The following is a 21997-nucleotide window of genomic DNA, read 5'->3' as shown; positions in this document are numbered from 1 at the left end:
AAAAACGCAAAGTTGATTGTAATAGCACCACCATGAGGTCTATGAGTGCCATTTTTTTGCCTGAATAGTGGGTGGAATTTGCACCTCACCTGCCAATTTTGGTGAGTTTTCATGCAGCAGTTTTTGCTGTCCAAACACTTTTAGCGGAGAAAAAGAAGAAAGAAGAAGAATGAGAACAAAAACGATAGGGCTCAAGCAGCTTTGCTGCTTGGATCCCTAATAATATACAGTCACAACGTCACAGGAAAGCAACATAAGCGTTCCCAGGTCCCAGCAGACAAAACAACTGTCTTTACAAATAAACAACAATAGTTTTAGTATACAGACAGCTTATGTATGGCTTAACAACAAAAATTGGTCAGTATACATGTTCCACTAAATCGAAACCAATGAAGTGTAAACTAATTCCTTTCTCCACTCCTGTTTTTTAAGATAAACGTCATAGTTTGCATTTCCATTCATTCATATTTTTAGGGCCACTGGATTTAAATGGAGGCTGTGCTCTTTATTTACCTGTTGCCACTTTGAATCGCAGCAATCGCGCAAACTAGTGGCACCCACTGATGACGATCTTTAAAGTTCTGACCATCACCCAGACAATTGTCCCCTGAATGCAGGGTACATCGTTAGGGAGAGACCAGACTGCTGTGGGACATCAGCAGGGCTGCATAGGAAGGCTTTATTTTTACTGAGAAAGGAGAAGAGAAATGATAACACGGCAGGATGAGACAAGACTGTCAGTCTGCTGTGCCAGCATTTTCCTTGGAATAGCTGGACACGTTCATACATTGTTCATCATAAGGCAACTAACCATGTGATTTCATATTTAGTGAAAGCTTTTGTGTAGGTAATACATTTTTAGGCTTTTTTTCCAAATGTTCTGTCGACATCATATGTTTCACTTCATATGGCAGACTGAGTATCGATACACTATAAATCCGGTGTTCATTTGTGCATGTCCTGCATTAAAGGCCTGACATATTGTGTTATCAAGAGGTTTACCCCTTTCAATCCTTAAATAAGTGCAGTCTAGATAGAATGTAGCTTTTTGTTTGATCAGGAAATAGACTTTTGTTGGTTGTGGTGGTGTTGAGAGCCCCAGCTCCATAGTTGCATACTGTTTTCAGACCCATGGCTCTATAGACCAATCCCAAAACTGCATTTACCAGTAATGACACTCTGGGGCAAAGCTTAATGCACAAGTGACCAAACTAATGTCATTGTCATGCTGAATAAAATTGTTTAATGTCCACAACATTTGGTGTAGTAGTCAAAAACTATTTCATGGAAATGAAACCATTTTATCAGTCTCACACGGACATGCTATGAATGAAGTATCAAGCACACAGAGAGCTATGCCAAGTGTTATTAGCCAAATGAGGGATTGACTTTAAGGGCACAGAAATCCATCTGGTCTGTTCAGCGGGTTAAACCATATGTGAAAATGTGTTTGCTTCTATACTGTTAAGGAGAGATCCTTAAAATCAAGTATCTGAATATTTGGATTCTTGAAATCTAAAAGTATTGAAAGAAGTTAGAAACATTCATATTATTTTATATGTTGCACAAGAAATAGTATTAAGGAAATCTAGGAAAAAATAAATCTATAGTGATGACGTAATGACGGCAGTCACTTACAGGACAGTGCATTACCCTGTGGTATTACCAGAGCCATGTAATTTAAACGGGTAAATTATCATGGATATACTTTAAGCTGTAGAGTGCTCTTCAGGTTGCTGTTCACCAGGCTGCAAAGATGTTTATATCTGCTGTTCTGATTACATTACTTATGATCTTTTAATAGCAAGTTGATAACTTTGCTAACATAGCCAAACATCAAGCAAGTGCAACAAGATATAACAATATTACTGACTGGTCGGACAGAAAGAAGGCCAGCTCTGCGTCTGTCTTCAAGCCTTTTTTTTGTACAAATCTCTGACCAACATCTTGGATCCTCTTGCTTGGTCACTCTCTTTTTCTATTCTTAGCTTCTTCTGTCAACATCCTCTTTTGTCTATTCGCCTGAGCCCGATTATGTTGCTTCCTCGGACGTTGTCTTCTTCTGTCTCTCCGCAGCCTCTGCTATGACATCCATACTGAAAATATTGAGCTAGCTTCTTCCAAAGAACTTACATTGTGCATTATATACTTTTTGCTTCTTCTTACAGCTCGCTTGCTGAAGAGTCACGTTAGTGCCGTAAAGCATTATGCTGTTGTTGCAAAACATTGTTCATACATGGGATTCCAACGTTAAATAGTGCAAATAACTGCTTTAACAAGGACTCTATTGGGATTGATTCACTTTTGGAGCCAGCTTCAAGTGGCCATTTGATGAACTGCAGTTTTAGTCACTTCCGAGTTGGCTTTATTTTTTTAAGCCCTAGAGGCAGGAGCAGAGGATTCCACTTGATATTACTTCACTAGAATTGAGTTGCTCTGACTCAGTCATTTACGGTAAACCAAGAATTCGCCAGGTCATTGTGACTTGAATCACTGTTTTAACTCTTTCCCTGCAATTATTGGAATAACAATACTTATTATACAGTGACACTTTGGTAATTAAAACACTAATAATGAGGAAAAAACAAATGTGCCAGTATGCCATGCACCCAATATTTATATTATAACAATAACTTTAATAAAACAATGTAGGGGAACGTGTTGCTCTCAGGAGGAGGCGACTAGAAGGAGCACATATTGGCACTGGCATCCTAGCTCACACTATCCGCAACCTGGAGAAGTAACTATAGTTTCTATAGGATAAATTAGTAAATTAGTGTAATAATACAACATTAAATAAAAAGGATGTTAGCATAATATTAACATATTTATAGCTTTATTTTGGATCTAGTCTACCTACTGATAGTTTAAAGAGTATTTGTAACATTTAAACAGCTCATTAGTTGAGATTTAACAATTCAACTGTTTTCTGATATTACACCACAGTGTTTAAGGTTTTATAAATGCTAATGTTAGTGTATTCAATATTATTTCAGATAATAGTAGCTTTATACAGCTTACCAATAGGATAATATAAATTCCACTTGGGCAGTAGGCCTACAGTTGTTTCATTTTTTGGGATTGTTTTCCTTTATTAAATCCTTGTTCATGAAACATGCTCGACATGGTGGTTAGTTTCTTAATTTGTTAATGTCAGTAATCATACCATTCAACAACGTTAAACAAGTTTGCTGTAGAACCTCCAACGTTTTTATTGTCCCGCCCCCATCCAGGCTGTGATTGGTTGAGCGACTTTATGAGAAGTTGAACATGACTACAAACAGATCCCAATCCTCTCCCTACTCGAGGTTAGCAGGCTGGGAGAACTGGAGCAGGTGAGCGTCACATAGTGTCCCCTAGGTAATGCAGTTTATATAGAGCCATTATGCTTCTTTAGTACAGCCTTTTTTTAAATATATATATGTATAAGGTCAGATTTATCTCGACTGTTCATCCAAACAATTTTAAAAACAAGTAGAGGCACTTCATAAATTGACCTGGAGACTTCATTTTACATTAGCATTTTCTCGCATCATCTAGTTGGGTTGATGGATTTAAAAAAAATGGCAACACCTGCAGCTTCAATCCCCGGACAGTAAATGCGTAACGTGTTGATTTGAAGATGGGAAATTTAAAATATGACGTAGGCTAGTTGACAACCTTCAAAATAAACCTCTTTATTAGAGAAAGCCTTCCAATTTATAAAACTAACTATCAAAACAAACAACATATTAATTGTGAAATTTGTACGGATTTGAAGTACAGTTAAAGTGCATTTCGTATTATCAAGCGTATCCCACACCATTTGATGGTTTCATTAATTCTTACTTTTATTTTGTAACGCAACTCCGCTGTGGGGTGGCCATAGACTGTGTGGCCCGCGGCCGAGTAGGTTGGTGCAGAAGCAATGAAAACGCAGCTTGCTTTCTAATCACGACGGCATTCCTCAACTCTGCTCGTTCAAGTCGCCGAGACAAGTTCACTCAAGCGTCAAATCATGGTTCGCAAAGTGGCAAATTTGGTAAGTTGTATTTTGCTTACATTTTTAGCCCTTATAGTTACACAGGCCAACATGTGAATGTGGAGCAGCCTACAGGCACCAATTTATTTCCACTTCAACCACTGTAATTACCGCTTTGTAATGACAACATTACTTTCGTTCTAACATCAACAGCTGGTTCCAGCCTACAGCTCGGCTTAATCTCAGTTTTTTTCGCAATTTTGTGAGTTTTAGCTCATGAATTTACTGCTTTAATATCAGAAAATATTAAAGTTTTTGTTTTGGAAAATGTATGAATTTAATCTCTGAAATATTTGAGTTTTTCTCTCGGAATATATTAGATCCCAGGGTTCCGTTTCCCCCCCTACAATAATTGGGCTATATTGTTGAAACCTAGGCCTAAGTCTCTGACAAGTTAGAAAATGGAAAATAAACTGGGGAGGCGCGGAGCAACAGCTGTTTCTCTCTCCCTCTCTCTCTTTCTCTCTCTCTGTCATGTCCCTCCTGTCTGTGGATCGCCGCTGGGGAAATGTAATTAGCGCCGACAATAATATTTACAACCAGGAAAAGCAAGCTGGTAAAGAAACTGAACTAAGTGACATGTTCTGATTTCTATCTCTGGTCCGTTTCAGCACTGTGGACAGCGCTGCCCCCCAGACTCGTTTCACCATTTCACACCACATACGGGACATTTCACAGTCCAGACCTGCATTGTGTTTGAATGTAACTGACTGCTAGCTACAGTATAAAGACTCAACTTCTCAAGTCTTTATTTTGTAGCCCAAAATCACAAAGATACTTATAAGGGAAATCTCCATAAAAGAAATCCTGTAGCTTTAGAAAAACAAAGAAACACCAATAATGCTATATGTTGAGTACACAAGAGTAGCAGGTTTAGAGGTACAATATAGCCTAAAGAAAGGAGAAATAAAATGATCTACAACTTTTAACTATAAAGGAGCTGCCTTTGTGTGATATGTTCAGCAAACTGCATTTCTGTTTGTCACACACACTGGCAGTGAAAGCTTTCAGGTATAATGAAGGAAATGTAAGGTTTAAATTTGCCACTGCAGATGATGATCATGAGACAAACTGCCAGAAATAAGTAAAACAAATTGCTCCTCAACATAGTTATTTTCCAAAAACTATAAGCTGCAATAATCATGTTCAGGTTAATAAAGCCCATCACACCTTGATCAAAAACACTTTACAGACGTCTGTTTTCATTTTCTGTAGGCGGAGTTCAACGCCATCCTGGAGGAAGCCGGAGTCAAGCTGGTGGTGGTGGACTTCACAGCCACGTGGTGTGGCCCCTGTAGACAGATTGGCCCAGAATTTGAGGTAAGTATATGATTTTGGTGATAAAGACTTGTCAAAATCCTAATTAGATGATTTTTCAGTGGTTGGAAAGAGGGAAACCAAAGATTCTGTTTTTGTCACTCAGATAAATGAGTTTCTGTTAAAGGGAAAAAACTGGAACCAGAGAATCATCAAGGAGAGGAGAACCTACACTATAATCCTTTCTAAACTGGGATCATTTTAAACCAACAAAATGTTGTAAAGATTGTGTTGGTCACTTACAAACATGAATTGCAGGCTTTGTGAAACAAATGTTTCTTGGGGTGGGGCTGTGGCTCAGGAGATAGAGCGGATTGGCCGTTAATCAGAAGGTCAGTGGTTCAATGGCTCCCACTGGTTGCATGTCGAAGTGTCCTTGGGCACTTACTTGGCAAGATACTGAACCCCGAATTGCCCCTGGTGGCTGTTCTGCCAGTGTATGACTGTGTGTGACTGGTGAATGCAGATGTAGTGTAAAAGCGCTTTGAGTGGCGCTATACAAATACGGAGCATTTGTCTGTTAATAGTTTAAGCATCCCTTTCTTGAGGGACACGTTACTCGAGTGCAGCAGCCTTTTCCCAAGCTGTCCACCTCAGGTAGAAAATACCTGCGTAACTAGAAGGTTTGATGGCTGTGCATATGACTTTTTCTCCTTCTTGACTTTATTTTAAATCGGGGACATTAATGGGTCAATACATTGTTTTTCTTATGATCATACGGCAGCAGGTTCATGCTCATCATTTCACTCTATTGCAGGATGAATCACAGAAGCCTGAGAACGCAAACGTGATTTTCCTGAAGGTGGACGTGGATGAGGCTAAGGTAAGAGTCCCCGTTCTGTACCTGGAGATCTGCTGCAGGTACAGAGATCTCCAATCCACATTATAACACCTACAGTCTCTGTATAGCCGCATGGTTCCCACATATTTGAGCTCATTATCTTATATTTAAAGTTATTTAAACATTTACACAGCAAATCTTTGCAGATAACTTTAAAACAGGACCCAGCTTACTCCCATAACTGTCTTTACAACTAACAACAGCTGCTGTGATACGAGCGGGATTTAGTACATAGATAGTAATACTTTGTTTGGCCAAACAAGTAAAACTCTTTAGGTCAGTAAACATATTCTACAAAACCGAAGCCAGTGAAGATAAACAGTCATTGGGGCTGGTAACACACAAGGCAGTGAGCACAGAGGAAGAGGCTCAGATGTCCTGTTCATCCAGCATTACTTTCCTGTTTGCTGTCTGTATCTGGATGACTAACTGAAGCAAGTCTTTCACATGCTAACGTGTAGTGTTAATGACTATGAGTCCGTCAATCTTAATGTTGTTCCCTTTTTTTCAGGATGTGAGTAGATCCTGCAAAATTAGGTGTATGCCCACATTCCAGTTTTACAAGAATGGAGTAAAGGTAAGCATTGCATGGAAATATAGCAAAGAGGGAAACACTGACACATTATCATCTTGCTAATAAAGTTGTTCTGTATTAGCACAACAGTAGATCCAGCAGATATGGAGAAACATTAGAATTCATTTAGTCGTGTTTCTGGCCACCTGATGAACTGCTAAATGCTGCGCTTTCTTCACAAGCCAGTCACTAAATGTTGCTGCCTGCTGTTAGTCACTTCATCAAAGCTGTTCTGCTGAGGCTGGCAATGATGAGCCCCAAACAACAACCAGTCTTACAAACAGACCTGTTGTGCAAGTCTGCCTTTAATTACAGGAAAACACTTGTTATAATGCCTTAACCTTACCTGCTCACTGGCAGGTTTTCTTCAACAAACTCTCAGGCATTTTTGGCGTTCATCAAGTTGAATGGATCCGTTTAAGTCGGTCCAGTTAGGACAATTTGGTGAATCTGACTTGGGGCACTCGTACAAGCAAACCTCAGAGAAGAAAAAAATAATAAAAAGGTTTAGGATAAGAGTACGAAAATGCTCTTGAGTGGCGTTTGTGGGCTGTAAAACCAAAATAATACTATGTAGAGCTGAAGGGAACTGCTGAGTCTGGTGATTTAATCCATAGCAAATTCTAAGATACTCTGTCACTTTGTAATTCTTTTATTTTCTGTAATTAAAGTTGTTTTTAACCGCCCGTCTGTGCTGTGTTTCAGGTGGACGAGTTCTCTGGTGCTGACAAAGCTACACTGGTTAAGAAACTGGCAGCTCTGAGAACATAAAAACTGCAGTAGCCACTGATACCCATCTGTACACACATAAGAGGAACTTCCAGTTTCCTGTTATGTACGTTTTGTTTCACACAGGCAATAATTCATTCCACTCATGTACACACTGTCGCCCTGTCCCTTGAGTTTCTGTATTGACTGTATTGACTACTTTTATATGACAAATTGGCTCCTGTCCAACTCATGAACTTTCTTTGTAATGTGTTCACCAAAGAGGATTTAATAAATGAACTTACATCGAGCACGACAGAACGTGACTTTTGATTCACAACCCCTTGCTGCAAGAGCACAGAATCTGATCAAAAGAGCATTTAATGGTATTTTATGCTTTAATAAAAATGTGAGAATAGTTTACACATATACATTGGACAATCACATCAATAGTTTTTTTTTTTACACATCGTACAAGTATATAGCAGCATATGTTTAATACTGTTGATTCTCTATATGAAAAAATACAGCTTTATTTTACAAAATGGATCTTGCGTTGCCTTTTGCAGAGAGATGAGAATGAATGGTTTACAAGTGTGTCAGTTAACTATACAAGAATTCCCTTCATAAGACGATTCACGTGGAGCTGAGTGGAGCCTTTAGAAGTGATAGTATCCCGATTTCCTTTTCCTGCCAAGAGAAGTAAGAAGGGAAAACCGTGCATCAAGGCTGAGTGCAAACACCCTTGAGGAATTCAATTCAACCTGAAAACTGAAGGGTCATTTGTGCTACAGATTTACAGTCTTTTCCTCTGTTGCTAGAGAAAGTCATTTCAAAACACTGGCTCTTTAAACTTTGTAAAAATACACTGCTCATCTTTATGTGGTTACAATAGTTGTTCAGTTGGAAATAATTTTATAATAGTGGCAATTTCTACACTTACTCTACTGTTATATGCATATCTACCTACACATAGCAATCTATTTTACACTGATGTGAAAAAGATATTCTCCTTACTCTATCATGTCACTGTAACTATTCATTAAATATCATCTATTTATTTACGTGTCTGAAACAATCTATCTCTATCCCAGGAAAGTTTCTCAGCATTTTTGGAAAACTTTTGTTGTTGTCTCTAAATCACCTGGAGCAGTCGTGTCCATTCCACCCCTGACTGCAGTGACACCTGTTGGGACGGATGCACCTGCCTCCATTCAGACAGGGTGATGAACACACAGCTGTGGACATGACACACACGCACACGCACGCACACATGCACACACACACACACACACACACACACACACACACAGATGTTTAGGTCAAAACCTGTAAAACATGGTCATGACAGACAGATGATTAGGTGCTCAACCAGTCTTTCTTCTCTGTGCCATCAGTTATGACAAACCATCAGTAAAACTGTAAACTAAAAAACAATTAAGATGGCAGTCGTAGTAGTAGTTAAAAAGGTACATTTGTAGGCAATGAAAAATAAAACAAAAGATTCATTCATAAAGTGACACAGGAAAGTATTATAACATACCCCAAACATTCTACACACTCTTTATGGGTCTCTCAGGGAGACATGTCAAAGCCTCAGAGCTTCAGCAGCAAAAGCCCTTCTATGAGACAATCATGTTTGTCCATCTGTATATTAAATACTTTAAAGTGGTAATTTTATGCTCATTTTCAGGTTCATAATTTTATTTGGGGGTTGTACCAGTACAGGTTTACATGGCAAAACACCATATTTTTCATATCACTGTGCACACTGCTGTAACTCCTCTTTTCACCCTGTGTGTTGAACAGTTTTATCTACCGAGTGAAGCGCCTCACTTCTATTTGATCTTTGTTGGGAGCTGCCCATGCGCAGGACCTAGTTAAGGACTACTAGCCAATCATGTGATCCAAAACAAAGCCGTAACTGTGGCTTTGATTTAGCCATCCATGATCCTCAAACACAGGCAGAACAACCTGAACCAGCTTCACAACCTTGACTGCAGCAAGAGCTTTTGAGTTTTAAGTTTTTAATTTGTAACAAATGTATCTTTCAAACTAATGTTTTAACTGTGCACTGGTATCTAACGTTTGGTAGGGAGGGTGGGGGTGAGGGGAGAGAGCAGACGGAGGACTTGTCACTGTGTGCCGCAGCTCAGTGTGTTTCTCCACCAGTATTTTTGAGAGACTAGTCGCTAAGTGAGCACATGTTACATAGTGGCACAGATAGTTAACTAAAGTAAAGGCTGGACTACAATCGAGCTGTATTTAGGCAGCTCAGAGCAGTGTTTTCTGTGGGAGATGGTACCTTTGGGGTGGACTTTGGCCTTTTTCACTTTGCAAACCTATGACATGCACAAAAAAGATATATAACAAAGGAAAGGGAAATAGCCAAAAAGCATAATATGACCTCTTTAAAAATTAAAGTAATCAGTAAAGGTGTTGTTGGTTGTATGTTTTATATTCCAGTGGGTTGTGTTGTCATATTTGTTTGATGTGTTGTATGTTCTTGTGCTGCGTTTTTGTTTTAGTTTAAAAAAAAAAAAACTTTCCACTTTGGTGGACAAAAGAATTTTGATTCTATCCTTTCCTTTTTTATTGGTTTATTTAACAGTGTGAATGAGTTTATTGTGCATCTTGAGAGCAAGCCCTCACTTTACAGGATTCCCTTTACTCACTTATGCACCAGCCTAAACATGCATCACTGACTCACACATAAACTCACCACTGTGACAGCGCGTGCCCGTCCACCCGGTGGGACACTCGCACTGGTAAGGTGCCACGCAACGGCCTCCATTCAGGCACGGCAGGATGCAGATCGCTGTTATTGAAGAGGACAGAGGAGCGAAAATAGGAAATCATTTAAGGTAATCAATCCCCCGCTGTCTTTGTTGAAATCCCAAACTCTTGATTCAATTGTTTGTGACCGCAGACTAGAGAGAGGCATTTTTTTGTCTTGATGAAACAGTGATCCATCTCAAGTTTTAAAAAAGCAAACCAGTGGCTGCGCAAAGAGTATAGTCACTCCAGTAGCTGTATTTTAAAGCCCCAGTTCGTGTAAAGTGTAAAATACAATAATGTTCAGTAAAGTTAAGAAGTCCTGGTCTTTTGTGATCAATTGATTAGTAAATTGTAAAAAATAATAATAATAATTAACAAGGTTCAATTGTAATTTTAATTTTCCAGAGCCCTAAGGGAAGTCTTCAAACTGCTTGTTTTGACCAACAAAGGTAAAAAATTGTTGATTGACTTTCTGTTGACTGATTACCTGTTTAAGCACTACGGCAGCAGTCTCAGGCCAACTGTTTGTTACTTTAAAGAGTATTACTACACATTTAACACTGTGTCTGTTTGTGCTTATTGTAATTATAAGTGTAATGCATTAATTTTGTGTAAACAAATAACTAATAATATTTTTGCAACCTTACCTGAACCTGAGAGTTTACACTACCTTAATAAATTAAGGCTGAAATTAAGGTCAGCTGGTGTGCCCCTTCAGTCTTCCCCAGTCTTGATCAATGCTTGGGCTGATATTACTTATCTGAACAGCTTGAGCTTGGAGACAAATTAATCAGTGACATTTAGATAAATCTGAGAGACGTTTCCAATCTTTTGGTGATTCTAATTGTTCCTTTAACTGCTGTGTTGAGTGAGGAGGAGACATACTGTAATCTGTCAGACTGTGTTTTGTTGAAGTGCAGAAAATGAATGACAGTAACTCTAAATTTCTCCGCTGAAAACAACCTTTCAGTCCATTATCTCTGACCCTCTTTGTGCACCATTGTCTGCTAAATTCCGCTTAGCAAGCTGGTTGGATTCCAGTGTGTTAGCGAGGGTTTGTTTGAATTTGAGTTGCAACACACTTACGATCATGTTCTGGGAGTGAGTGTATCGACACTGTGTTGAAATTTAATGATTAATTAATTGATTAATGATTAACTTACGCTCCTCACAGAGTCGGCCCATCCAGCCCTCGGGGCAGGAGCAAGTGTTGGGCCGCTGACACACACCTCCGTTCTGGCACTGCAGCCAACACAGCGCTGAGGGAAAGGACACACACACAAAACATATCAGAAACACATTTTCACACTTCATATAGAGCAGATGAGTGTACTCATATGAAGGAGACAAAGAACAAATGTTACAGGTTTTCATGTTTTACAGTTTATTTCTCAGCCACAGCCTGCCAAACATCTGATGCAACTCTTGGCCATGCAACCTCATGCACTAGAACAACGGCAGCATTCACACACTGTGGATTAAAATCCTTAGTACCAACTAATAAAGGACATCAACAGAAACAGAGTGTCTGCATGTGTTTTTCTGTGTAGACAGGCACGTGCACAGTCGCAGCAGCTGTTGAGGACAGGCTAGCCTGGATCCAGTCTTTGTTTTCATATGTAAAACACGCGAGAGGCCGTTTGAATTTAATTTTGCATGAGGATCGGCTTTGGTTTCTTTTCCTCTTTAAATTTGCAGCAAGGGAAGAAAGCTCATGAATATGGAGCCCGACTGATCCGATTCTCTGATGTGTTATTTGCACCCATGTTTTCTAAATTGTGTAGAGAAGACAATGGATCTTACACACACTGCACATCTATTCACTGAGGATGATATGTCACTGGTCTGTTTGGATATTCATTTAAAGGACAGGTCTGTTCCAATTACAGCTCTTTTCTTAAGTTGTGCTCACAGTTTATGGTTTTGTACGTGCTCAGGCTCGTGCTAATTGTGGAACTGAATTTACACTTTAAAGACAAAATATGGCTTTAGAAAGGACTCGTATATGACTCTCACAGACATAGACATCACTCAAGGTAGAGCGGGTGTTGTGCAGCTGCCTTTTTAGGTTGAATAAGTGAACCATATCCTTTCCCAACCTTAACTGTTAATGAGGAAGAGGCTAAAAAGCAACAATTTCTTGGCTACTTCACCTACATCCACATACTGTACACATGTCACTGGTGTAAACCCAGGAGAAGTAGGCATTAGAGTCCAGAGAGAGCAGGCACAGAGCTGTTAATAACCTGTAGAGAAAGTTGTATCTGTTGAACAGGAGCAGGATTAAAAGGCTGAGAAGCAGCATGTGCAAAACGGAAAGTCAGGTGAAGCAGGAAGTGTCCTGGGAGAGTCCCCTCTGTTAAACACAGTAGTGTGTTCGCTCTACCTCTGCATGTGGGAGGCGGCGTCCAGGTGCCGTTCTCCAAACACCTGCTCCTTCCAATGCCCTCCATGGCGTAGCCGCCAAAACACGAGTACACTGCCACGTCCCCGAACTGGAACACCGCCCCCCGCACCACCCCATTGGCCACATGGAGGGGGGGGCCACAGGACACCCCTGTACAACAGCCCAGATGGAACGACCCAACGAGTTACTCACTACATGTGTCTTGTCTAAATGAATGTTGGCCTTAACATGCTGCTGCCGCCTTCACCATTTTTCACATCTTTAATTAAATGTCAAATAAATTAATTCAGGTATTACAGCCACAAAAGGTGCCTTTTCTAGATGGCGTAAAAAGTAGATGAGCATATCAATCTTCATTATGAGCAAAGAGGAAAGTTGCTAAGTCTACAGGGAGTGGACAAAATAAAAGAAACACCTTACAGCACAGTTCAATAGCAGCCTATTATATTAATATGTGAGAATATGAGAGTTTCCAGAAATTATTATATTGTATTGTAAGGTGTTTCTGTTATTTTGTCTACTCCTCATATCTCGCTCTGCAGAGTAAGAGATCTGTATCCACTGAATGAAATCAATCTCTGTTTTCTGTATCCCTCATCACCGGTGAAGACAGTGAATTTCATGCAAAATATCCAAATGTGTCAGATAGTTCAGCTGTTTGGCTTGAAAAACCCTCAGGGCCACAACAGGACTACTGTAAAAGGATGACGTCAAACATGCATATAGGAAAATGAACACCATGCAAATACAAACAACAAGCCATAGCAACCTAAATACTATGGTGTTGCATATTCAGGACAATTGCAAGCAAGAAAGATCAGAGGATCATCTGACAAAGGTTGCCATAGAAGCTGCAGAGGTGCCCCTAATTAGTCCAGCATAAGGACACCAACACAGTGTTTGATGCAGCTCTGTTTGTTTTGATTAAAGCTTAGTGAGAGACCAGACAACAACACAGAGAAAAACAGGCAGATTGAAGCCAACAGCCATGCAAGTGTTGAAACGTGTTCGGCACAAGGGGAGCATGCGGACGTGTGCAATATCAAACACACAGTTTTTACTCAATTCCTCCATCCTAATAACTACATTTGATCGATTTCCCCAAACATAAGTAAATCATTGGTTCATGATTTTTGAGACCAAACCTGAAAGAGTTTTTAAAAAGTGCTATATTAATATATCAGTTTTTTACACAGACACATAAAATGAACAAAATATTGTTGGCAGTTATCTGTCAAAATTGAAAGAGTTGGGACAAACACACATACTGAGACAAGATCATTTACAGTTGAACAACACACTTTACTATCGCAGGAACAGTGAAGATGGCTGTAAATATCGAACAGTAAACCTCACTGCAAATCAAATATCTCAAAATTATCATTTTATCAATAAATAACAAAAATATTTTTAACTCAAATTGTGAAAAATAAAGTAGAAAATACATAAAATCCAATCAATAAAACACGTATAAATATATGTGTATCCAATATCTGTCAATATTAGTGAGAGCTGAAAGACTGGACAGGTTTAACATGGATGGATCATGTGGTCACATCTCTCAGGTCTGTGGTTTTGAATTTGTTTTAAATAAAATCTATATTTGCCAGTGTGATCGAAATAAATATTTTGAATATTTACAACGGAAGATAAACATCTTTTCTTTTTGAAGAACTAAGTACTTAGTTGTTAACATCTATCTTACCTGTAATATTTATTTTCCAACAGAACCCGACTTAACATGCAACAGTTTTTCCAAAGTGCATATGCTATATATTTCACCTACTTTCACACACGGAGCTGATGGGGCTCCAGGTCTGGTCCGGCCTGCAGGTGATAGTGCCGCTGCCTTTGAGCTGCTGACCTTTGGGACAGGTGACTCGGACCGACTGTCCAACATGAAACTCCTGCTGGGATCGGTTCCCACTGCTGTCGTCCCTCCAGCCTGGAGGAGCCGGGCAAGACTTGGCTGTAAAGAACAGAAATGAAAGATTCTTTTTTAGACTAATTAAGGTTTTTATCCAGACACACTGTATCTGTTTTTATACAAAAGTAGCCTATATAGTTTATTTTACCACAGATATGTAATAGCAAACATGACTGACATCCTGCCCGGTTACTGACTATATACTTCATAAAAGATGTTTAGATTTGAGACACAAGACAGTTTACATGACCTGTAAAATGTTAAATTCAAGTTTCAGATTTTACAGTTACAGTACTATACAGTAGTTAGCCTACACTGTGATATTGTTGTATGTAAATTGGGTTAGACAAACATTTGAAACTTTTTAAAATGTGATGTAATCCAATGAGACAACATCACAAGCAAATTACCACACAGGTGAGCTGCTGCCAACTCGGAACATAAAGTTTCACAAAGACAGTATTCATTACCAGGCTTGTATAACATTGCATCATGTGATATAGCAGTTCCTATTTTCATGATCACTTAAGATATGTTTGGTGTCAATAGTCCACATAAAGAAATGTGTGTTTGTTTTTTCAAACAAACTTCTTTGCTGCATGTATATGTTTCTCAGATGAGAAGCCAAGGTTTCATATCCTGACGTAAAAAAAAAAAGCGTCTATTCCACAGAACGTCTCTGACTCATACTGTAACTACTTAGAAAGAAGTAAGAGGGCTTTGATTCACCCATTTTATCACAAGTGATGTGGGGAAATAAATTGTGAAACTGAGTGGTGTTGCAAAGAATTTTGTGTGGTGGTTGTGTTTGCTCCTCTTGTGCAGTTGCAACAGACTGTAAAGAAAGCAGAAAGTCATACACAACAGGAAGCCTGACAAACAAGGGGCGGCTGTGGCTCAGGAGTTAGAGCGGGTTGCCCGTTAATCCCCGGCTCATCCAGGGTACATGTCAAATTGCCCCTGGTGGCTGTTCCGCCAGTGTATGAATGTGTTTGAATGTTAGTTTCTGTTTGAGCACTTAGGCTCAGTGTATAAATGTGAGTGAATGGTGAATGCAGATGTAGTGTAAAAGCACTTTGAGTGGTCGAAAAGACTAGAAAGGCGCTATACAAATACAGAACATTTACATTTACAAGCTAGGACACAGTGGTAGGTAGAAGGTAATTTGGTAATTCACATGAAATCAGTTAAATTTCCCCTGTATTTTGCAATGTGGCTCAGGAGTTAGAGCGGGTTGCCCGTTAATCCCCGGCTCATCCAGGGTACATGTCAAATTGCCCCTGGTGGCTGTTCCGCCAGTGTATGAATGTGTTTGAATGTTAGTTTCTGTTTGAGCACTTAGGCTCAGTGTATAAATGTGAGTGAATGGTGAATGCAGATGTAGTGTAAAAGCACTTTGAGTGGTCGAAAAGACTAGAAAGGCGCTATACAAATACAGAACATTTACATTTACAAGCTAGGACACAGTGGTAGGTAGAAGGTAATTTGGTAATTCACATGAAATCAGTTAAATTTCCCCTGTATTTTGCAATGTGGCTCAGGAGTTAGAGCGGGTTGCCCGTTAATCCCCGGCTCATCCAGGGTACATGTCAAATTGCCCCTGGTGGCTGTTCCGCCAGTGTATGAATGTGTTTGAATGTTAGTTTCTGTTTGAGCACTTAGGCTCAGTGTATAAATGTGAGTGAATGGTGAATGCAGATGTAGTGTAAAAGCACTTTGAGTGGTCGAAAAGACTAGAAAGGCGCTATACAAATACAGAACATTTACATTTACAAGCTAGGACACAGTGGTAGGTAGAAGGTAATTTGGTAATTCACATGAAATCAGTTAAATTTCCCCTGTATTTTGCAATGTATGTTTCTTTGGAACTGCCTGGTAGTGTGTAGGCAGGAGTGCAGAGTTGTCTCACGTTGGCAAGTGGGGAAGGTGGAGCTCCAGGTGCTACCTCCCCTACACACAACCAGATGATCTCCCACCAGGTTGTAGCCTTTATCACACTGGAACTCCACTGCGCGCCCTGTGTTCAGGTTATGTTCTTGCACTTTACCGTGCAGCATCTCCTTCGGGCTGTCGCAGCCTTTGGCCACTGACATGAGAGGAAATTATAGTGAATAAAATTATGATTCAGAAGAAGAAATAAAAAAACAATAACGATATTAATAACCATGTAGCTCATGTTCATGCCACCCTCCATACCTTCACATGTAGGAGCTGGCAGGCTCCACGTGCCGTTGGCCAGACAGATGAGAGTCTTTGGGCCGACCAGCTGCAGCCCAGCATTACATACATAACTGGCATTGTGTAGGTGAGTCTCTCCACTTGTCTGCACCTGTGCATTTTTTACAGTGGGAGGAGACCCACAGGACTGTGCTGAGGAGACAATAGACAGTATCATGGGTGTGGTGAGGTTGGCCTGTGTGTGTGTACAGTATAATGTAACAGGTTACAAAATGTATAAGGTTACACCATAAAAACAAACTTGTTTTTGAGAATTTTTACATTTACGACAGGAGCCTGGAACACGAACATCAAATAGGTGAACACTTTGTGAAGGATGTCTTTTTTTTTGGCTAACAGGAAGGAATAAAAAAAGATGTTTTCTCATGGAATTTCAGGTGTTGCCTCCTGACTTGACTCTAATCATAGTCTACCTGCCATACAGTGTGTTGTTGTCTGTAATTACTCATCCATGAAACATTCCTTTACTGACTTGCAACAATAGATTGCATTTTTGACCCAGATGTTTCCTCTTCAGCCCCTCAAATGTAAACAAACCTACCAACACACACTGGCTGGGTGCCACTCCATGTTCTGTCTCCCTGGCAGGTCTGGATAGAGTCTCCCTGTGACAGGAAGAACAAAGTGTAAAGCTACAAGAAAAGCAGATCACCCAAACACAGCAAAGTGTACTCTACCCTATATTGATCTGTAGCAATATCAAGAAACATGATACAATCAAGATATATGATAGATTTTTTAAGACAATGAGTCAGCAGTTTGTCCTCTCTGTATGTGTGTCTTCAGTGTAATAAGGCTGAAGGCACTCATTGTGGCGGTTATTCAAATTGATGAGGCTAGCATATCAGTGGGATAGATATCAGGAATGGAGTGACTCAGCTCCTTATGTTTTCTCTGTAACTACACACTACTCATTGCTAAAGAGAAGTCATGTGATTTTCTGTAATCTGATTGTTAGCCATTAGCTTAGTCTGGACAGTCTGCAGTTTAAAAGCACAGTGCAGGAGAGGACATAAAGCCCTCTGTTGTATTATAGGAGAAGAGTGGTCACCATCCCACACAAATTACACATTTTAGGAGTTAAAAAACTTGGTAAAGATGCATTGTTATGGGTGTTTTCTGATACAGCTGTGCTTTTTGATTTTGTTTTTGTGTATGTTTTCAGATGAGGTAATTCATAAACCCATGTTTTCTAATCTTAGCTGCTAAACTACTAAACTCTACAGAAGGAGACTTGGCCTGATGCGCCATACCTTCATGTCAAACCCTGGGAGGCATGAGTACATGACAAAGTCTCCATAGGTGTAGCTGTCCCCCTCTGTGACACCGTGAGAAATCGGAGGTGGTTTCTCACAAACTACAGGCTCACAGGAAACTGAAGAGATGCTTGGCGCCCAACCTCCACCCGGCTTGTCACACAATAAAACAGATAGGAAAGCACTATGTTATTTGTGGTTTCTAATTGACATTTTCAGTGGAAAAGAGAGATATTTGTCAATTGCTGCCTCTGTAGAGAGAAATTTCAATAAAATTCAACATTTTAAAAACTATGGTCCCTCTATAACAACAAACAGGCGGAAACTGTCTGTTTCACATCCGAACTTCTCTAAATCTCTAGCCAGGGTTTAATTGTCAAAAATGTTAATTAAGAAAGGAGGTCACATCATCTTTGCACATAGCGTGACCAAGAACGTAGTGTTAACCATTATTCAACCAGGCATTCACATTAAGACTAAGACTCAAAGAGACTTAGACAAAAATTAATGACCAAAATCTTTCCTACCTGACACTCAGCTAATGCTGGCCCCTGCAGGAGGAGACCAGGAGTGCAGGAGAGGGTGATGGTGCCTCCGACAGGAGTAAACTCCTTCCCTGTGATTAACACATGGGGGACGGAGAAGTTGGTGGGTAGCAGGCAGGGGGTGGGGCGGCACCGAATGCTGTGTTTGGACCAGGTGCCGTCACTCTGGCAGGAGAGAGAGGCTGACTGTGTGGCTAATTTGTACCCGTCCTCACACCTGGAGAGCAAGAGGTAGAAAATTAAGAAAGTATAGAGGAGACATTCTCGAGAAAAACAGATATGGAAAAATCTAACTGTATTAGTCTTTGAAATGGCTCCTAAATAAGTAAAATAAATACACAAAGCAGACAAACAAACATGTCTTTTTTTCCAGACATACAGGTTTCTAAAAAACAAGATGGAGGTCAGGCGATACACAGCAAGTACACAGACAATGTAATATGCTAAAGTTTCACCTGGTCCCACAAACTTACTGGGACAAGGCACAGGCAATGTGGGGGCTAATGTCCATCAGAAATGCCAGAAAAATAAGATTTTAACACGAATTACAGTAATAAGTGCTAAGTATTTACCTGTATGTAACTTGGTTTGGGAAGGTGAAGGTGTCTCCCACCACCTGAGCGTGGGCGACAGTTGGAGGTATTCCACAACTCACAGGCTCACAGCTGATTCTGGGTTCCCCCCACCTGCCGTCTCTTCCACAGGAGAGGTGTGGATACCCCTTTGGCTGGTAGCCAGGCCGACACCTGTAAATAACTGTGTCGGAGAAGGTGCTAACGCCACCCTGCAGGACAGTGTTAGGGACTGTAGGCGGGGCGGCGTTGCACCTCCCCCGGCTACACAAAGGCACGCCAGGGCTCCACACCCCCCCCTTCTCACACACCGCCTGAGAAGGACCCAGCAGCTTGTAGCCGTCGTCACATTGGAAGTGCACTTGGTCTCCGCAGGCACGGTCGCGACCAAGAACCACCCCGAATTTTACCACGGGGAGGGCACAGACGCAGGGCCGACACTGAGGCACAGTGCCCACCCAGAAGCCCTGAGCGGAGCACCGCAGGATGGGATCTCCAACTATCTCGTAGCCATCAAAGCAGACATACTCCACAATGTCATCGTAGTCGAAGCTGGAGCCGTTCAGGAAGCCGTGACTGATGTCCTCAGGTGGATCACAACTTATGATATCACAGCGTGGTGCAGGTTTGTCCCAAAGTCCATCTGACTGACAAATCTGTGTGGGATCTCCATTAAGTGTGTATCCCTCATCACATTCATACTTTACCTTGCTGTTGAAGCCAAACTCTGACCCCAACACACGCCCATTGGGTATTGGTGAGGGTTTGCCACACTTGGCAGGTACACAGGTAGGAGACTCATGGCTCCAGGTGCCATCAGCCTGGCAAACGCTGACAGATTTCCCTTGTAAGAGGAAACCAGTCTGACAGCTCAGTTCTACCTCGTTATTATATTTGTACTCGTCTCCTTTAAAAGTGATATCACCGGGGACTTTAGGAGGACCACAAGATACAGGCTCACACCAAGGCTTCTGCCCATTCCACTTTCCATCTGCCTTGCAGGCGATAGTGTCCCTACCCTTTAGGACAAATCCAGGAATACACTCATAGCGCAGGACCTCAGGATACACAAAAGCACCTCCGAGAGCTGTGCCATTAGCAATAGCGCCTGGGTCACCACAAGAAACAGGCCGACAAACTGGGGCGTCATTAGTCCACAGTCGACCTGATACACACTGCCTCACAGGCTCGCCCTGCAGCTCAAATCCTTCCTCACAAGTATACCTGACCATACTGCCGAGGGAGGTATCAGTCACATTCACCCAGCCGTGCTCTGGACTGGGTGGTGTTTCACACTCTGCTGGGACGCATGACGGGGCCGTCCCATTCCAGCCTCCGTCCTCCTGACACACCAACCTGGTGGGGCTTGTGATGTCATAACCTTTGTGACAACGGTACTCAATAAACGTCCCATGAAGGAAGCTCAAGTCCATAGGTGAGGCTAATGATCCAGTGTCTTTAGAAGCAGTATCAGAGCCTCCGCCCAGTGGCGTCACCCTTATATATTCCCCAAAGTCAATGTGAGGAGGCAGGCCGCAGTCCGAGGGCACACAGACCGGAACAGAACTAGACCAGCCAAACTCCTCACAGGTCAGATGGTCCTGGCCGACTAGCTGGAAGCCAGGTAAGCAGCTGTAGAAAATAGTGACACCGAAACTGTGATCCTGGCCCTCTACGAATCCGCTGTCAATTGGTTGGGGTGGGGTGCAAGATATCTGCACACAAGCAGGTGGCTCAATATCCCACTCCCCACTGGCCTGGCACACCAGAGTCTCTGGGCCTTGAAGACGATAACCACGACGGCATGAGTAGGTAACAGTGTGACCAAACTGGAGTTTTGTATAAACTACTTTTCCATTTGCTATCTGTTTAGGGATTGAGCATTCAATCGGGCGGCAAGAAGGTACCCCTCCAATCCAGAGTCCCTTCTCTCCACAGAGGATAGTAGAGTTTCCCACTAAATTATATCCAGTCTTACAGCTGTACAGGGCTTTGCTGAGGTACATCAGACCCTGGACATCAACGATACCATTAGAAATCTCCACAGGCTGAGGACATTCAACTGGGATACACTCTGGGTAAGGACTGCTCCACTGTCCGCTGGCTAGACAGGACACAGAGCCTTCTTTTCTTAAAGTAAAGCCATCCATGCACGTGTAGCTCACCACGGAGCTGAAAGGGAAAGGGGTAGAGGACGAGTAAGGGCCACCAAATGAGACTTCAGGCGGTGGGCCGCAAAACACCTGCTTACACACTGGAAAAGTGTCGTTCCACTCCTGTGATGGGGTACAGCGGAGGATCCGGGCCCCCTCGAGGACGTAGCCATCTTCGCAGGATAATTCCACTGTTCCAGATTCAGAGTCCAGGCCCTTCAGGACCAGGTGGTTCTCCTCCAGCAGCGGCTCTGGACACTGCACTGGCGAGCAGCGTGGACGCCTCGTCTTATCCCACTTTCCGTACTTCAGACAGGTCCAGGTGGCATCCCCGGCCAGCTCGTAACCCTCATCACAGACATACTGCACTTTTCGGCCCACCTGGAAATCCGACCCTGTGTAGTGTCCATGGACGATGTCGGGAGGAGGGTCACAGGTCAAAAGGACACAGCTGGGAGGGTCGTTGTTGGACCACTGGTGGTTGGCTTGGCAAACTCGCTCTGGACGACCAATCAGTCTGTATCCTTCATCACAGGTGTATGTCACCCTGCTGTTGAAGGTGACTCGACCTCTGCTCTATAGGAGAATAAACAGAGTGATACATTTATTTAATATATTTACAATCACTCATGTAACCAAGTGATGAAATATGAAAAGTGT

The 21997-nt window shown here is 41.6% G+C and overlaps 2 protein-coding genes across 4 annotated transcripts in view; one reads left to right on the top strand and one right to left on the bottom strand.

Annotated features, from left to right (window-relative positions):
• The first annotated feature begins 3864 nt into the window (after positions 1 to 3864).
• LOC123980146 (thioredoxin-like) lies at positions 3865 to 7772 on the top strand. Its single transcript, XM_046064400.1, has 5 exons — positions 3865 to 4021; positions 5237 to 5341; positions 6096 to 6161; positions 6691 to 6756; positions 7459 to 7772. Exons 1-5 carry the CDS (start codon positions 3998 to 4000, stop codon positions 7522 to 7524), a joined length of 327 nt encoding a protein of 108 aa, XP_045920356.1. The 5' UTR covers positions 3865 to 3997; the 3' UTR covers positions 7525 to 7772.
• Positions 7773 to 7840: 68 nt separating this feature from the next.
• Positions 7841 to 21997, bottom strand: part of svep1 (sushi, von Willebrand factor type A, EGF and pentraxin domain containing 1) — a 92767-nt gene continuing 78610 nt past the window's right edge. For 2 of the 3 annotated variants that reach the window (XM_046064337.1, XM_046064336.1), the window contains 12 exons: positions 19185 to 21913; positions 18595 to 18829; positions 18065 to 18220; positions 17353 to 17416; positions 16770 to 16943; positions 16483 to 16659; positions 14433 to 14615; positions 12626 to 12796; positions 11403 to 11498; positions 10184 to 10279; positions 8606 to 8699; positions 7841 to 8151 (listed from right to left, as the gene is read on the bottom strand). In XM_046064337.1, the coding sequence (XP_045920293.1) occupies positions 8121 to 8151; positions 8606 to 8699; positions 10184 to 10279; positions 11403 to 11498; positions 12626 to 12796; positions 14433 to 14615; positions 16483 to 16659; positions 16770 to 16943; positions 17353 to 17416; positions 18065 to 18220; positions 18595 to 18829; positions 19185 to 21913 (4206 nt within the window). In that variant the 3' untranslated portion in view covers positions 7841 to 8120. The remainder of the gene's footprint in view (positions 8152 to 8605; positions 8700 to 10183; positions 10280 to 11402; positions 11499 to 12625; positions 12797 to 14432; positions 14616 to 16482; positions 16660 to 16769; positions 16944 to 17352; positions 17417 to 18064; positions 18221 to 18594; positions 18830 to 19184; positions 21914 to 21997) is intronic. The other variant, XM_046064338.1, reaches the window with a different exon arrangement.

Source organism: Micropterus dolomieu, linkage group LG12 (genome assembly GCF_021292245.1).
Source record: "Micropterus dolomieu isolate WLL.071019.BEF.003 ecotype Adirondacks linkage group LG12, ASM2129224v1, whole genome shotgun sequence".
NCBI lineage: Eukaryota > Metazoa > Chordata > Actinopteri > Centrarchiformes > Centrarchidae > Micropterus > Micropterus dolomieu.
Note: the sequence above shows the minus strand (reverse complement) of the source record. Positions and strands in the feature narration are given on the sequence as shown.

Coding starts and splice junctions, on each gene's coding strand:
- LOC123980146 (XM_046064400.1), top strand. CDS start 3,998: ATGGTTCGCAAAGTGGCAAATTTG. Junction 5,342..6,095: donor AGATTGGCCCAGAATTTGAG/GTAAGTATATGA, acceptor ACTCTATTGCAG/GATGAATCACAGAAGCCTGA. Junction 6,162..6,690: donor TGGACGTGGATGAGGCTAAG/GTAAGAGTCCCC, acceptor CCTTTTTTTCAG/GATGTGAGTAGATCCTGCAA.